This window comes from Myxocyprinus asiaticus, chromosome 35 (genome assembly GCF_019703515.2).
Source record: "Myxocyprinus asiaticus isolate MX2 ecotype Aquarium Trade chromosome 35, UBuf_Myxa_2, whole genome shotgun sequence".
In the NCBI taxonomy this organism is placed as follows: domain Eukaryota; kingdom Metazoa; phylum Chordata; class Actinopteri; order Cypriniformes; family Catostomidae; genus Myxocyprinus; species Myxocyprinus asiaticus.
In genome coordinates, this window is record NC_059378.1 from 39696789 (window position 1) to 39715171 (window position 18383).

Consider the following 18383-nt stretch of genomic DNA (forward strand, 5'->3'; position numbering starts at 1 on the left):
CATAGAGACAAAAGCTGCCAAGCTCCGAAAATGACAAAAAAACACCATAAAAGCACCATGAAAGAAGTCAAAATGTGCGCTATAAATCTGTAAACGATAGCTTCGTATGAGGAACCGACTGAAGTTGAAGTCATTTTTCACTGATTAGCTTCCCTTCTGCTGAAACTCTGACATTATTGATAACTAGGTTTAAGAACCGAAAACTAATTCCTATTCAGTACCGGTTCCATTTTTTAATAATATGAGAACCATATCATTTTATGACTTTCCGTTCCGTTAACTGTTCTCGAACTATGCGGAGGCAAGACCATGCTAAAATACTCTGACAGTGTTTCCATGGCTACCAATCAGCGGCACTGCAAATCCACTATTGAATCAGTTGCGCGAAACATACAGCATGACCAGTGTAGTTGGGATTCCCAAACTAATGTAGTTGTCGACCAATATATTGCCAAGGCGGATAAATCTGCTGATATTTGATTTTTAAAAATGATCGCCATCGGTCGATAAATTAACCTTTTTGTCCGAATGAGTAAAAGTTCATAAAATTTTTGCCAATATCATATACATATCATATTAAATAGTGTGATATATTTATCGGCATTATATCGGCCTATCGGGCACCCTGCTCTCAAGATATCGGTATTACATCAGCCATTAAAAGCCCATGTTGGTTGATCACTACTCTTATGAGCCGGTTCTTTTGAATCTACAGCGTGAAACACAGCGAGACCAGTGTAGTCTGGATTCCCGAATGAATGTAGTTGTCGACCAGTATATTGCCGAGGCGGATAAATCGGCCTATATTTGTTGTTTTTAAATTGTCAGTATCAGTGGATACATTTTCCTGTTTGTCTGAATGAATAAAAGTATATTAAATTGTGTGATATCATATATACAGTATCTGCATTATATCGGCCTATCGGGCACCCTGCTCTCTAGATATCATTATCACATCAGCCATTAAAAGCCCGTATTGGTTGATCACTAATCTTATGAGCCGGTACTTTTGAATTTCATGTACATGTCATTTATTATCATATTGAATTGTGTAATATCATATACTGTATATCAGCATTATATCAGCCTATTGGGCACCCTGCTTTTTAGATATCGGTATCGCATGGGCCATTAACAACCCTGTAATAAATCTGAAATAATCTTATCATTTGGTAACAGGCTGTTGAGGGCAGGAAATCCAATAAGAGTTGCATTTATTACTTCCATATATAACCGTAATAGTTTAGAGGAAACAGAACCGGCAAAAGTTAAATCCCCATCCATATCGATTAGGACAGCAGAAAAGAAAAATGGTTTCAGAGGCATGGCAGTTGATTGCATTTTGATGCAAAGATCATGAAAACAAATAACATAGACATTTTATTACAAAAGTAAATGGGGTTCGTTTTGACAAATTTGCGATTGAACCTCCTGTGTTCTCTCAGACTCAATCCTGCATCAGCTCTTCATCGTGCGGTTCTTGGGCTCGATGGAGGTGAAGACCACAGAGAACGCTGACATCATCTACGAGACCATGAGGCAGATCCTGGCAGCTCGAGCCATCCATAACATCTTCAGAATGACTGAGTCTCATCTGCTCGTCACCTGTGAATGCCTCAAGTGAGTTACAACCGATGACAGTATGAATGTAAAATGAAAATATAAAAATCGACATAGTTTTAAATAATGATTTACATGAATTTGTGTCTCTTTTAACAATTTATTTGCTTATTTGTAGGCTTATTGACCCTCAGACACAAGTCACAAGACTAAGGGTGCGTTCACAAAATGTTGCATGTTTAATCACGTTTATACTCTTTCTCCAATACATTTTAATATTGTGTGTTTAGATTTTAAACTTTACCCTGTGTTGTTCTAAAGTCAATGATTGTCTGTTTTTCCAGTTTGCTGTCTCCAGTGTTGTGCAGTGTGCATCTCACCAAGAGAACAAACGTTTGTTTGGTTTCGTGCTGCAGACAGCTGGACGTCGAGTCGATGGTCACCCTGTAACCATCTGCTATGTCTTTGAGTCAAACAATGATGGAGAGAAGGTGCAATTTTTATTATAATCCATTACACCGACATGTTTTTTCAGCGTCTACGGGAAAACTTGTTTATTTTGATACTTTTGAATCTGTTTCAGATCTGTGACAGTGTTGGCTTGGCAAAGCAGATCGCCCTTCACTCTGAGATGGTGAGATGGTCGATCTGTTCATTTATTCAAATTACTCTGGTGTAGAGGTCGACCGATAGTGGATTTTACCGATACCGATAACTAAGGTGGTGGAAAGATAATGGATTAATCGGCTGATAGTTTTTCAAATTGATTTATAGAATGTTAAAAATAATTCTTAGACTTTCCTTACTATGACGGGCACATACAGTACATAGAGATAACAATCGTCCAAAGTGAATAAAATCCCAGATGTAGTTTATTGTTACCAAAATCCCAATTTAGATTTAGATTCAACAAATCTTCACGAGGTGTCAGTGATTGTTTTATCTCTAGATGCCACTGTTTTACTGTAGAACTACGCCTTTCTCACTGTAGAATCCTCCAGTGCCAGCCATAGGGGTACAAGGAGGAATAAATTATTTTTTTTTTTAAACTATCGACAACTATCAGCATAGATTTTTTTCTGATAACCGATAGTTCCAAAAAGCAACTATCGGCACCGATTAATCTGTAAAACCGATATATCTGTCTACCTCTACTCTGGTGGTTATTATTGAAATGAGAATCTGCAAATGTGTTTTCCGACAGGACCGCAAAGCCACACGAAAACAGAGGGAGATGGACAAAGCCAAGGAGAAACAACAGGAGGAACTAAATAAACAGAAACAAATAGAAAAGGTGACAGAGGAGAAACGGTTGTTTTAAAGCTTTGAGGACATCTATATGCTAGTGTTGACGAAGTTTACTTTAACCTGTTCAACTCTGTGGACCCGCTGTGGGTCCAAAAGGGGGCGCTATATCATGGAAAAAGTTTACGTTTAAAATGCTCAGTTCGCTGTGTACATAAGTCAGGCATATGTGGGATCGTGTGAAAGCTTAGAATCTGAAATTTTCATAGATAACCATCACTTCTGCATTTATGCTACTGAAAATATAAAAAAATAACGCCATAAAACATCTGTGTTGCAAATAAGAACCACCTAATGGTTATGTGGTAGAAATGTTAATATGAATATAAATGTCTTTAAAATAGCACTTAAATAGACACATCATATAAAGTTGTGCTCAAAAGTTTGCATACCCTGGCAGAAATTGTGAAATTTTGCCATTGATTTTGAAAATATGACTGATCATGCAAAAAAACTGTCTTTTATTTAAGGATAGTGATCATATGAAGCCATTTATTATCACATAGTTGTTTGGCTCCTTTTTAAATCATAATGATAATGAAATCACCCAAATGGCCCTGATCAAAAGTTTACATACCCTTGAATGTTTGGCCTTGTTACAGATACACAAGTTGACACACACAGGTTTAAATGGCAATTTAAGGTTAATTTCCCACACCTGTGGCTTTTTAAATTGCAATTAGTGTCTGTGTATAAATAGTCAATGAGTTTGTTAGCTCTCACGTGGATGCACTGAGCAGACTAGATACTGAGCCATGGGGAGCAGAAAAGAACTGTCAAAAGACCTGTGTAACAAGGTAATGGAACTTTATAAAGATGGAAAAGGATATAAAAAGATATCCAAAGCCTTGAAAATGCCAGTCAGTACTGTTCAATCACTTATTGAGAAGTGGAAAATTCGGGGATCTCTTGATACCAAGCCAAGGTCAGGTAGACCAAGAAAGATTTCAGCCACAACTGCCAGAAGAATTGTTCGGGAAACAAAGAAAAACCCACAGGTAACCTCAGGAGAAATACAGGCAGCTCTGGAAAAAGACGGTGTGGTTGTTTAAAAATCAATGCCAAAATTTCACAATTTCTGCCGGGGTATGCAAACTTTTAAGCACAACTGTATCAACTGAAAGCTCTCATTCTCAGGAATGTGACAGTACAGTTTATTTTGTTGCAGTAATACCACAGTTTAAAAGATTTTCAAAACAATCACGACATTTGTAAGACATCAAATACAAATGTCTTTTTTATGCATCGATTACTGCTGCTGTAAGCCCCAAATAGTTAAAAACATTACATCTGCTTTTAGTACATCACAAAGGGGAGGATCTCAGCTTTCTAATGACACTTAAATTGAGCTTCTAGTCCACTCAGAGGCCGAGATATTCGAAGAACAATAGGGGTGGTGCATGAACTGAAAATTTCACTTCTGTGAGGGCTAAAATGCGTTAGAGCGCCACCTACATTTCAGATCTGTATATTATGATGGAAGGTGATAGAGAGAAAAAAAAAAAAGTACTTGCTGCCATCTTGTGGAATAAAATAAGACTATTCAGAGGGAGACGGGGTGAACAGAACCAGAATTACATGCTTACAAAGTTAGGCGGAAAAAAATTATATTCTTCATAAGATTGTAAACATATATAATATTATTTATGAATAATTAAAGTATTTTTTTGTGTGTGTGTGTGTGTGTGTGCGTGAAAAATTGCTGGCGGCAGCCCAAAAATGCTCCAGAGTTGAAAAGGTTAAGCAGATGTATGCATTTAAAATAAACAGTCTTTCTCTTGCGGTAAAACAGAGGAAAAGAATATTGATGGCTCATCCTGCACTATACAGATTTTTATCCAATCCAGTGTTCTCTAGAATGAGAATGTCCCTCCCCCTAACCATGTATATCTAATTTTCTGTGTCAAAAGTGAATTGTATTCTCCAAATCAACAGGATCTTGAGGAACAAAGCCGTTTAATAGCTGCCTCGAGCCGGCTCAACCCACCCACTGCTGACGGACAGTTCTTAGTCCTTAGCAACAGCCAATCAGAGGACAGCGATGCAGGGGAGGAGGGGCAGAAAAAGGGCGAATCTGAGGCCTGACAGTACAGTGTGACAAAAGTCCTGCGCTTTAGTTCTTCAAGTGTTCTTCACTGTTGCCTGCAGGATCAAAGAACACAACCTGACATTAAATGAATTAAAAAAATTAATTGAAATATACATGAACATTTTGGGAAAACCTCCCAAAAGTTGTGTTATTTGTAAGAGTCCTGTATTTTTTACAATTTCCGTTATTGAATTTACTTTTAAAGGGTTTTTATATATGTATGTGTGAAAATGAATCCACTACAAGGACATACTAAGACCTAAAGAGACTTAAGGTGACATTTGTTGCCTTATTTTGATGGAATTGCACGTGTGAATAACAGATTTGTTATTAATACAGTACGTCAGGCTTCATAATCAGTTCTGGTTGTGTTTTAATACCGCATGTGTTTTCGTTCACATCACTTTAATGGTGAATTGTATTTGATTGAATCTTATGGAACCTGTCAAGAACATGTCTACGTCATATTTCATCCTGAAATCAAAAGAAACAAATAAGAAATGATATTTTACTTTATAAAATTTGCATTGTGAAATTATTTTCATGTCAGTTAAGCAAATGTTCTCCCCCCATGATTCTCATTACCGTAGGGCATTCGGATGTTTTACTTTTGAGTTTGTTTTTTATTCTAATTATTATCAATTTTACTATCAATGATTATTCTCATTACTGTAATACAGTAAAATCAGGCAGTACAGCAAACACCACTATGATGTATCAATATTTTACCATTTAAATAAGATAATCATATTTTTTTTTGCATTACACAAATGAAAACTGTTGGGGATTAGATTCACATATCCCAAAAAAAAAAATTGCAATTTTTTAATGCAAAATATATTTTCCTTTTGATTTTGAGAAGTTGTTGATAGGTTTCGTGAGATGTTACGCAGGGTTTTGAAATTTTGTTGTTGCAGTTACGGTTATGTGGTTCAGTTTTATTCTTTTAATAACCAGTCGCAAATTATGTTTCATAATATGAATTTAAAACACTAAGACAAATTGTTGATTTCATGCTAATATCATACAAACATATGACTTTAAACACTAAATGTACTGTGATTTTTTTTATTTTCATTTTCATAACCCATATACACTCACTGAGCACTTTATCAGGAACACTATGGTCCTAATAATGTGTCCGACGTGGTCTTCTGCTGTTGTAGCACTTTCACATCAAGGTTCGACACGTTGTGCATTCTTCGATGCTATTCTGCTCACTGCAATTGTACAGAGTGGTTACCTGAGTTACTGTAGCCTTTCTGTCAGTCTGGCCACCTAAAATAAAAATTTTCCCCATTCTGATGGTTGATGTGAACGTTAACTGAAGCTCCTGACCTGTATCTGCATGATTTTATGCACTGCACTACTGCCAGATTGGCTGATTAGATAATCACATGGATAAGTAGGTGTACAGGTGTTCCTTATAAAGTGTTCAGTGAGTGTATATTGATGACTGCCACAGGTACTTTCTACAATGTCCATTCATGATTTTGGGTTAAATGAAGATTATGGTATTTAAAAATCTGTTTTAAATGAGTTGGTCCTCTTTTATGTGGTAGTCTAGCAGAAATATCAGAGGATACATATGCTAAATATTCTTTACAATACATTTTTGTTAAAGAATTTATACACTGTTTGTCTTGTATATACAGTACATATTCAGACGTCTGAGACCTTTAGTGAAAATGCTTCTGTTTGCATTTTTCTAAAACAACTGTTTATATTACAGGCATAATTTCAGTGAAAAGTTAAATACAAAATAATTGATTAATTGCTCTTCACTGAACTTCATAACTTGAAAAATATTTCAAAATCCTATAACTTTTTTATTTCCAGGTTTAAATGAAAGAAAAACTAGATTTTCAATGTGGATATACAGACCTGCGCAGTCTTTTTTTTTTTTCTAGGGGTGTTAATTACAGTGTTAAGAATAAACATTATTAATTAAACATCTGTTGTTGTTTTTTCCAACCAAATGGTCCCATGTTCCAAACTTTGGCACATTTGGATAATCTTTGGGGAAAAAGTTTAACTTGTATTGTTGGTTAAGTGATTTGATATTCATTTCTAATTGGCTTTCATTTGGTTTGCATTTAAACAAGTCTAATTGGTATTTTTTAGAAAACAATGAAGCCACAGGGGCTGCACTCGTGTTGTCAATGCACTCCGTGAGCCCAAGACAAATTAACAAGCAACTCATTTATTAAAAGCAGCCAAGCAACCAAAAGCGATCAATTCGCCATTGAATGAGACAATTATTACATGCTGCTTCCAGCAAATTGCCAAGCGGCTATTGTCTGTGCTCATCTTTCTCCATGCTTGTCAAGAGAGAAGGCTGGGAATATTCAGCAGGATTAGTTTAAACAGCATTAGCCTTTATTATTCTTTTAAACTCGTGTGGTAGAAAATAAAGTAAATACGATTAGGCACTAGTTGACTGCTTTCTCATAATGCTGTGGATGCTGCAGAAGGAAATAAGAATAAGATAATTCCTGGGATTGGGAATGGGGCCTAATTTTCTACCTGGTGGGTAAAAATAATGGCACGTCAGCCCTGTTGTGTTCTTTTCAATAGCAGATTTAAGGGATTCTGTGTCTCCAGTTCGGAACGCCTCATTTGGACACTAAATTACCGGCGATTCACATGTAAAATATTCAGACTCAGTGTTTAATTGGTGACGTTTTTTTGGGGACACTGAGTCTGGAGTTATAAAGCAAGACTTCAGCTTTCACCTCAAACCATTGAAGGTCCATCCAGAAGGGAAGACACTTGGCACAGCTCTCCAAATGTCCTCTCTCGCCGTCAGCACGCACCAGAACAGCCCGATGCCGCGACAGTCCGTGTTCACCATCGACAGCATCCTGGGACTGGACAGACCTGATCAGAGAACCGTCCTTTTAGCACCTTACCGACCGTGGACAGGTAAACGCACCTATATTATATACAGCCTATACTTTTTATTTTCTTTTTTTCTTTATTATTTTTTCAATGAGTTTTATTTAGTAATTTGTTTTCCGGAAGTTTTTGTTGTTGTTGTTGTTTCCAAATGAACTGACTCACTCACATGATTATTTTTTGATATACTAAAATGGCCAAAAAAACAACAAAAAACAAAAACAAAAACGGATATTGCTAATATAACCTATTTATAAATGTTTTTGCACTTTTTATTAGGCTGTTGATTTTTGTGCAAATATTGTAGCCTATATTTATAGGCTACTGATGATTGAGGATTCAGTACTAAAAATCCGTTTTATAACAAAAATGAAACATCTAGGAATATTTTGCAAGCAATGACTCGGTTTACTGAACCGATTCGTTTGAACGAACCGATTTGCCTACATGAATCGACTTCCCAACGCCATTTCATTTTTAATACCCTAAATTGGCCCAAAATAGGAAAATATATTGTTAATAGGCCAGTTATATCACTGTGATTTGAATACAAGGCCTGTTTTCATCAGATGTATTTTTTGCACTTTTTGTATTGGCTATTTTAAAATAAAAATATTGTACAAATATATTTATAGGCTATTGATTATTGAAAAAAACAAATCGTGCTACACTCTAATCTCTGTTGTAGATAGTAGTACTTTTCTGATGCAATTGAAGCTTTGTAATGCAGCAATTTTCGTGCTACTGTCTCCTTAAAGGATAGTTCACCCAAAAAGGAAAAATCTCTCATCATTTACTCATCCTCATGCTATGCAATATGTATGACTTTCTTTCTTCTGCTGAACACAAAGGAACATTTTTAGAAGAATTTTTCAGCTCTGTAGGTCCATGCAATGCAAGTGAATGGGTGCCAACATTTTGAAGCTTCCAAAATCACATAGGTCCACATAAAAGTAATCCATAAGACTCCAGTGGTTAAATCAATATCTTCAGAAGCGATTTGATAGGTGTGGGTGAGAAAATGATCAATATTTTAGTCAATTTATACTATACATTCTCTTCCCTGACCAGTCAATCTCCACTTTAACTTTCACATTCTTCTTCTTGTGTTTTTTGGTGATTCACATTCTTCATGAAAACGCCCCCTACTGGGCAAGGAGAAGAAATTATAGTAAAAAAAAAAAAAAAAAGGACCTAAATATCGATCTGTTTCTCACCCACACCTATCATATCACTTCTGAAAATATGGATTTAACCACTGGAGTCTTATGGATTACTTTTATGCTGCCTTTATGTGCTTTTTGGAGCGTACATTTTTTTTAGCACCTTTCACTTGCATTGTATGGACCTACAGAGTTGAGATATTCTTATAAAAATCTTAATTTGTGTTCAGCAGAAGAAAGAAAGTTATACACATTTGGTATGGCATGAGGGTGAGTAAATGATGAGAGAATTTTCATTTTTGGGTGAACTATCCCTTTAAGATGAATCGTTTATGCTGTATACTTCCTCATGTTGTAAGTCATTTTGGAAAAAAGCATCTGCTAAATCAATAAATGTAAATGAAAATACAGTGATTAACAGCTGTTTTAACAAAGATGAAACTTCTGGGGATATCATGTGGGTGATGATTCGGAAAAACGGTTTATTCCTTCGGTTTACATCGGTTTACCGACCCATTTAATTAACCGATTCGCTTACATGAATCGACTTCCTAATACCAGTGCATAGCCTTCTAAATTGCCCCAAAATAGGAATATATATAAGTATATTGCTGATATATTTACATTTAAGTGTTTTGAATGTAGTCATTTATTTGGCTGCTTTCAAAAAGTAGTTTTTGCACTTTTTGTAGGCCTATATTTTAAAACTAAAATATCGTACAAGTAGCCTTTAGGCCATCGATGATTGAAAATACAGTGATAAACAACAAAAATTAAACGTCTTGTAATATTTTGCGCGCGAGGACATGAAATGACTTCCCAACGTATGATGTGTGAATGTTAAGATGCCATTTTTCATATCTCAAAATAAATATAACCTATATAGATATCATAGGCTATGATGGTGATTGGAAAAACAATGATTTTCTGGGAATATTTGTGAGCGATGACTCTGTGAATTGGTTTGCTGAACCCGTTCATTTGGAACGTCTCATCTGAATGAACCGATTCACTTACATGACTTGACTTCCCAACAACAATGACCTTTGAATATGTTCGTGCACTGACTCTGTGAATTGGTTCGCTGATCCGGTTCATTGGAACAACCTATCCAAATTTGCTCAATTGATTCGGATTTTCCAAAACAAGCGCTCATGGCTTTTAGCCTTCTCGTTAACATGCCTGCCTCCCATGCCGGAGACGCCGGTTTGAAACCTGCTTGGAGTGGGTTGAGCAGTACCGGTTACAGTGGTGCCATGACCCAGATGGGAGTGAGGTTTAGGGGGGTGAGTGTAACGGTAGCCAGTTGGTAGGTAGCTGTGTGGTGTGTAAACCTCACTCCCCTGGCCTCAAGAGGCGTACTAGTGACTGATGCTCGAGGTTGTAGCCTTTAGCCTCCTCGTTATGACGGAGACACTGGTTCGAAACCCGCTCAGAGCACAGCATACTAGCAAACTGAATTACTTTTATTTATTTCAGATGTCGAACCAACATGCCAGAATCATTGCATTGTTGCAGACAGTGATGGATCTGTAGATGTGAGGGTGAATGAAGATAAATCGTACTGTAAAACTCCAGCGGACTTGTACAGAAGAACACTGAACTGGTATATCGGGCGCAGGCCACGAACAGCTTTCTCTAGTGTGCAGGTAAAGTCTTGAGAAATATTGATGTCCTGTCTATGAACTAGGCCCACATGTGGTTACTTAATAGACATATAGCCTACAGTTAATTATCAACATGTGATGATGGCTGAATTTTGAGTGGTCCTTTGCCTATCAATTATAAAGTCCTGAAAAAATCTTGTCAAGCTAAACCAGTTTAACAAAGTTTAAATGTCAAAATGCAACATGCTACAATAATTGATGGCTCTGAATTTCTGGAATGTTATTCGCTTACATACAGCCATACAGTATATATGAACATAAATATAATATACAGGTGCATCTCAATAAATTAGAATGTCGTGGAAAAGTTCATTTATTTCAGTAATTCAACTCAAATTGTGAAACTCGTGTATTAAATAAATTCAATGCACACAGACTGAAGTAGTTTAAGTCTTTGGTTCTTTTAATTGTGATGATTTTGGCTCACATTTAACAAAAACCCACCAATTCACTATCTCAACAAATTAGAATATGGTGACATGCCAATCAGCTAATCCACTCAAAACACCTGCAAAGTTTCCTGAGCCTTCAAAATGGTCTCTCAGTTTGGTTCACTAGGCTACACAATCATGGGGAAGACTGCTGATCTGACAGTTGTCCAGAAGACAATCATTGACACCCTTCACAAGGAGGGTAAGCCACAAACATTCATTGCCAAAGAAGCTGGCTGTTCACAGAGTGCTGTATCCTGCATGTTAACAGAAAGTTGAGTGGAAGGAAAAAGTGTGGAAGAAAAAGATGCACAACCAACTGAGAGAACCGCAGCCTTATGATTGTCAAGCAAAATCGATTCAAGAATTTGGGTGAACTTCACAAGGAATGGACTGAGGCTGGGGTCAAGGCATCAAGAGCCACCACACACAGACATGTCAAGGAATTTGGCTACAGTTGTCGTATTCCTCTTGTTAAGCCACTCCTGAACCACAGACAACGTCAGAGGCATCTTACCTGGGCTAAGGAGAAGAAGAACTGGACTGTTGCCCAGTGGTCCAAAGTCCTCTTTTCAGATGAGAGCAAGTTTTGTATTTCATTTGGAAACCAAGGTCCTAGAGTCTGGAGGAAGGGTGGAGAAGCTCATAGCCCAAGTTGCTTGAAGTCCAGTGTTAAGTTTCCACAGTCTGTGATGATTTGGGGTGCAATGTCATCTGCTGGTGTTGGTCCATTGTGTTTTTTGAAAACCAAAGTCACTGCACCCGTTTACCAAGAAATTTTGGAGCACTTCATGCTTCCTTCTGCTGACCAGCTTTTTAAAGATGCTGATTTCATTTTCCAGCAGGATTTGGCACCTGCCCACACTGCCAAAAGCACCAAAAGTTGGTTAAATGACCATGGTGTTGGTGTGCTTGACTGGCCAGCAAACTCACCAGACCTGAACCCCATAGAGAATCTATGGGGTATTGTCAAGAGGAAAATGAGAAACAAGAGACCAAAAAATGCAGATGAGCTGAAGGCCACTGTCAAAGAAACCTGGGCTTCCATACCACCTCAGCAGTGCCACAAACTGATCACCTCCATGCCACGCCGAATTGAGGCAGTAATTAAAGCAAAAGGAGCCCCTACCAAGTATTGAGTACATATACAGTAAATGAACATACTTTCCAGAAGGCCAACAATTCACTAAAAATGTTTTTTTTATTGGTCTTATGATGTATTCTAATTTGTTGAGATACTGAATTGGTGGGTTTTTGTTAAATGTGAGCCAAAATCATCACAATTAAAAGAACCAAAGACTTAAACTACTTCAGTCTGTGTGCATTGAATTTATTTAATACACGAGTTTCACAATTTGAGTTGAATTACTGAAATAAATGAACTTTTCCACGACATTCTAATTTATTGAGATGCACTTGTATGTTGTTTTACTTAGCCTATATAAAAAAAAAACATATATAATATGTATGTTCATATATATGGTTCATAAAAATTAACATATTTATACACACACACACACACACACACACACACACACTGATCTATAATCTAAAGGCACAATGCACTTTAGAGGAAACTGTGTTTTCTCCTGTTTTGATATTAATTATATTTTTTCCCAATGGTTTCCAGATCAAGATCTTAGAGAGTGTATTTCAAGTGAACTCCTACCCGGGTATTGATATACGTGAAGAACTTGCAAAGAAACTACACCTTGATGAAGACAGAATTCAGGTATATATATCTAATTATCATATTATCAATTATCAGCTCATTCATTTGCTTTGATCATTCAAATTGTAAACAACAAAGATTATTGTTTTGTAAAATTCTGTTCTTTTAGTATTATATTGATTGTTTTTTTTTATGAGTGCTAAGACTATACCTTTGAAGATACATAATTCAGAACTTGAGGATGTTCAAACAGTGGGAGATATAATGTATCAAGAGGTCTTTGATAAGACATTTGGAGGGTTGAATGATGTTTTTTGTTTCTGTCTTTAGATTTGGTTCCAGAACAGGAGAGCAAAGCTGAAGCGCTCACACAGAGAATCCCAGTTTCTGATGGTGAAAAATGTCATCAGTGATATACAAACCAGCAGAGATGAACACTGATTGCAAAATCATATTTACTGTTATTATTTCTGTTATGATATTGTAATATATTCCATATGACTTCTAATTATATGACTTTACTTACCCTAATAATGTGATTAAAACACTGTCATGATCACTCACAGTTTTAAATGTTTGATATTTTTATTATTGTCATTTCTTATTGTGTTTTTGCCAAAAATATAAATAAATGAAGTCAATATAAATTCAATTTTAAGCCATCTTTTTTAACTTTAAACTCTTTTTCTAAGTAGGTATAGGCTAACATTATCTTCTGCCAACTGTTAAGCAAATACCCCCCACACATACCCCCCGCTGCCAAGCTAATTAGTGTGTTGTAATTAATTGTAACTGTGCAACACAGTAAACCCATTAAGTATTGACTGGGACACAAAAGGGTTTTTTTCTCCAGTGACTTTCATTCAAATCAGAATTAGAGACTTAGAATGTCAACTTTCCAGTTACAGCATTTTACAACTTGATTCACAGTTTCTAATCAACTGATGTTCCTTTCACATCTTTATTTTAAAGAATACCTCATTAACTAACATGATTACTTAAGTGTCAAATTTTAAAAAAATTTTTTAATGCTTTAAATGTGATTATAAAATTATTTTAATGGTGTTATATCACATTTTATAATTGTATATATTTGTTACATATTTATTGTATACATTATATTATACAAGATATATATATATATATATATATATATATATATATATATATATATATATATATATATATATATGTATGTATATATATATATATATATATATATATATATATATATATATATATATACATTAAAGATAATATAAATGATATGTATTTTTAAAGTGGGCTATGTTGGTATGATTGTTTTACATATAGATCAGAACACTAGGTGATGCTGAAGAGTAGACACAGTCTGTGTTGGACAAAGCAAACTCATTTTGCTCTGAAATAATGACAAATTTTCCAAATCTGCTGCAATATGATTTTTGAAATATGAACAACTATTTTTATACATATATATATATATATATATATATCTCATGGAAAGAAATTGGTACTTTTATTCACCAAAGTGGCATTCAGCTGATGACAATATATTGTCAGGACATTAATAATGTGAAAAATTATTATTACAATTTGAAAAAAATATTCAGAACTTGGCATTCTAGCTGTCAGTTTGTCCAGATACTCCAGGTGACATTTCACCCCACACTTCCTGTAGCACTTGCCATAGATGTGACTGTCTTGTCGGGCACTTCTCACGCACCTTACAGTCTAGCTGATCCCACAAAAGCTCAATGGGGTTAAGATCCATAACACTCTTTTCCAATTATCTGTTGTCCAATGTCTGTGTTTCTTTGCCCACTCTAACCTTTTCTTTTTGTTTTTCTGTTTCAAAAGTGTCTTTTTCTTTGTAATTCTTCCCATAAGGCCTGCACCCCTGAGTCTTCTCTTTACTGTTGTACATGAAACTGGTGTTGAGCGGGTAGAATTCAATGAAGCTGTCAGCTGAGGACATGTGAGGCGTCTATTTCTCAAACTAGAGACTCTGATGTACTTATCCTCTTGTTTAGTTGTACATCTGGTCTTCCACATCTCTTTCTGTCCTTGTTAGAGCCAGTTGTCCTTTGTCTTTGAAGACTCTAGTGTACACCTTTGTATGAAATCTTCAGTTTTTTGGCAATTTCAAGCATTGTATAGCCTTCATTCCTCAAAACAATGATTGACTGATGAGTTTCTAGAGAAAGCTGTTTCTTTTTTGCCATTTTTGACCTAATATTGACCTTAAGACATGCCAGTCTATTGCATACTGTGGCAACACAAAAACAAATACAAAGACAATGTTAAGCTTCATTTCATGAACCAAATAGCTTTCAACTGTGTTTGATATAATGGCAAGTGATTTTCTAGTACCAAATGATCAATTTAGCATGATTACTCAAGGATAAGGTGTTGGAGTGATGGCTGCTGTCTAGATTTGATAAAAAATGACTTTTTTCAAATAGTGATAGTGCTGTTTTTTTACATCAGTAATGTCCTGACTATACTTTATGATCAGTTGAATGCCACTTTGGTGAATTAAAGTACCAATTTCCTTCTGAAACAGCAAAATCTGTACATTATTCCAAACTTTTGGCCGCCAGTGTATATATATATATATATATATATATATGTATTAGATACATTTTTAAAAAACAAAAATACTTATACGTCACTCTGGTTAAAAGTTATTTTAATTTCTTCCAATAATAAAAATAAAAATAAAAAAACACATAAAATGACTTAATGATGACATAATGATAGTAACTGGATTCTATTAGGCCTATGTATTATATTCACATGCATAACAATAATATGCATAATGTTACAGACATACTTGTAATAATATAAAAAATTTAAACATAATGCTACCTATATTTCTTAAAGGAAGAGGGATAAACATTGCAAAACACAACGATGTGCAGTTTACACCTATATGTTTTAGAATACTATTATGAAGGCTCTGTTTAATGAATGCATTAGGAGCTGTTTGGGGCATTGCTGGTGCGGTCATCTTAAGTAAAAGCTGCAAACAAAAGCAGATTCTTTTCATGTGAATGTCAATAGTAACAGAAGCTGAGCTGAAAGCAGATCTAGGTGTATCTGTGCAGACAGCAGGCTCAAATGCACCAGATTCATTTTGCCTCCAGTTTTTGTGTCTTTGATCTGAAACAGAATAGTTGGATGCACATTGTGGCTGTTGGCAACATACATGAGCCAACCTTTCTTTCTTTCAGCTTCTTGGCACATAGCCAGCAATATCATCAGGACTACATAAAACCTCATTTATTCCTGGTGATGTATATTTGAAAAGAATGAAATAAGTAACAACAGTGAAGTACAGATTCTAAAGTAAATGTTTGTAAGATTTAAAGCATTCTATCTGATAAACAATGTGTGAGTGTTCATAAATTGCATTACCTTAAGCTAAATTAATCCATTTGAATATATATAGGGACATAATTATGCCTTCAGAAAGGTAACAGGGCTGACAGTTTCTCAGTGTATTTTGACATGAAAACATTGTGAAAATACAAGGTGCTTGAAAGAGAATGTAATTTTTTAAATGATCAGTTGTTCACTGCATGAAAACATGGCAACAGGGCTGACATTTTAAAATTGCCCCATACTGAAAAACAGGGCTGCCCATAATAAACGTAAGCTAAAGTGATAAAAAGTGGACACTTGTTGCTGAAGAATACACTTATTGAAATAATAATGATGTCATAATGACACATTTATTTATTTATTTATTAATGGAATAGCACAATTATTGTGATGTAACAGGGTTGATGCATCCTTTTTTAATGATGACAAATGACAAAGAAACACATTTTACTTTGTTTTAAATAATGATGATGATAATAATAAAATAAATAAAAAACAGTTCGGTGATATCATATCATTCATTGCACGAGAGCGAAATTGACTAATGCTTGCATAATACACTATTGCGTATGATTGTCTGACATATTTCAGATGTCTCACATTGTTTCAGAGGTGTCATAACAGGGTGTATTCACTTCACACTACCATGTGTGGCTCGTCAGGTTTGGTAACCTGGAATTAAATGAAAAGACATTGGCAGTGTGCAAGTCTGGAAGTAACTTGGAACTTGTAATTTTATAATTAATAATTTAACATTTGTTTTTTAGATGTAAAAGTATGATTTTACCATATAATTGACAATAAAAATGTATATTATGTTTAAGAAGAAAATACATGTACTTTTTATGGTAAACTATTGTTAACATTACAGTGAAAAACAATAGTCGGACACTCCCAGAAGTCACTGCGTGACTCACCCTCATGCCATCCCAGATGTGTATGACTTTCTTTCTTCTGCTGAACAGAAGAAATTCTTCTTTTAGAAGAATATTTCAGCTCTGTAGGTCCATACAACACAAATGAATGGTGGCCAGAACATTGAAGCTCCAAAAAGCAAATAAAGTCAGCATTAAAGTAATCCATGAGACTCCAGCGGTTTAATCCATGTCTTCAGAAGCGATATGATAAGTGTGGGTGAGAAACAGATCAATATTTAAGCCCTTTTTACTATAAATCTCCACTTTCACTTTCACATTCTTCTTCTTTTGTTTTTGCTGATTCACATTCTTCATGCATATTGCCACCTACTGGGTAGGGAGGAGAATTTATTTTTTTGTATATTTTACTTTTATGCTGCCTTTGTGATTTTTGGAGCTTAAAAGTTTTGGTCAGCATTGTATGGACCTACAGAACTGAGATATTCTTCTAAAAATCTTCATTTGTGTTCAGCGGAAGAAAGAAAGTCATACACATCGCATAGCATGAGGGTGAGTAAATGATGAGAGAATTTCACACATTTGGTATGGCATGAGGGTGAGAATTTTCATTTTTGGGTGAACTATCCCTTTAACAATACATTTTAAAGTGAAAAGCAGACTTTAATAGTTCCAGAAAGTTAGTATATTATATTTATTTAATTTAATAATATAAACGGTAGTGAACTGTAAAATATATAGGCATCAAAATCACACCCACGTAAAGCCTGAAACATGGTCACTGTAGTTTTCATTGTAAATTTCTGGCAACGGAAAATGTAACAAATTTTTTGTTTTTACAGTTATTTGTATATACTTTGTAGTATATATACATTATGAGTTTTCTGAATGCACAAAGTAGCCAGATGAGCTACACTTCCCCAGAATGTGCATTATGTAAGAGCCATATTCGGAATAGCATACTACCACACTACTCTTACTATGTCTGTAGTATGCTTTATGTATTCTGTCTGCAGTATACGACACTTCTGAGTAGCTATGTTCGGAATGGAAGACTAATTTATTATATGTATTATATTATATGTAATAATCAGTGTTGGGTTAGTTACTCTAAAAAAGTAATTAATTACTAACTACTAATTACATCTACAGTGTAATTAGATTACTGTACTAATTACTCTGTCTGAAAAGTAATTTAATTACTTATTACTTAATTACTTTCTAAAACCCTCATCAACCTCGACCAGATAAAAAATACAAGGATAGACATGAAATTGTTCTTTTTAATTCTATCAAATAAATCATATAAAATCAAATAAATTATTCAGGAACTGGCCAAAGAATTTAAGGGGGCAGT

The 18383-nt window shown here is 35.1% G+C and overlaps 2 protein-coding genes across 3 annotated transcripts in view; both read left to right on the plus strand.

Moving 5' to 3' along the window:
- Positions 1-6887, plus strand: part of LOC127426026 (DCC-interacting protein 13-alpha-like) — a 21736-nt gene extending 14849 nt beyond the window's left edge. For both annotated transcript variants that reach the window (XM_051672472.1, XM_051672473.1), the window contains exons 17-22: positions 1446-1620; positions 1739-1775; positions 1905-2051; positions 2144-2194; positions 2765-2854; positions 4801-6887. In XM_051672472.1, coding sequence (XP_051528432.1) covers positions 1446-1620; positions 1739-1775; positions 1905-2051; positions 2144-2194; positions 2765-2854; positions 4801-4950 — 650 coding nt within the window. In that variant the 3' untranslated portion in view covers positions 4951-6887. The remainder of the gene's footprint in view (positions 1-1445; positions 1621-1738; positions 1776-1904; positions 2052-2143; positions 2195-2764; positions 2855-4800) is intronic.
- LOC127426408 (homeobox expressed in ES cells 1-A-like) lies at positions 6457-13226 on the plus strand. The gene is made up of 5 exons (XM_051673191.1): positions 6457-6468; positions 7705-7879; positions 10495-10664; positions 12744-12845; positions 13116-13226. The coding sequence occupies exons 1-5, from the start codon at positions 6457-6459 to the stop codon at positions 13224-13226; spliced, it is 570 nt and encodes a 189-aa protein (XP_051529151.1).
- The last annotated feature ends 5157 nt before the right edge of the window (positions 13227-18383 follow it).

Bases quoted from the DNA above. Each gene is read 5' to 3' on its own strand.
- LOC127426408 (XM_051673191.1), top strand. The intron at 10,665-12,743 runs GTAAAGTCTTGA...AATGGTTTCCAG, and splicing joins CAGCTTTCTCTAGTGTGCAG to ATCAAGATCTTAGAGAGTGT. The intron at 12,846-13,115 runs GTATATATATCT...TTCTGTCTTTAG, and splicing joins TTGATGAAGACAGAATTCAG to ATTTGGTTCCAGAACAGGAG.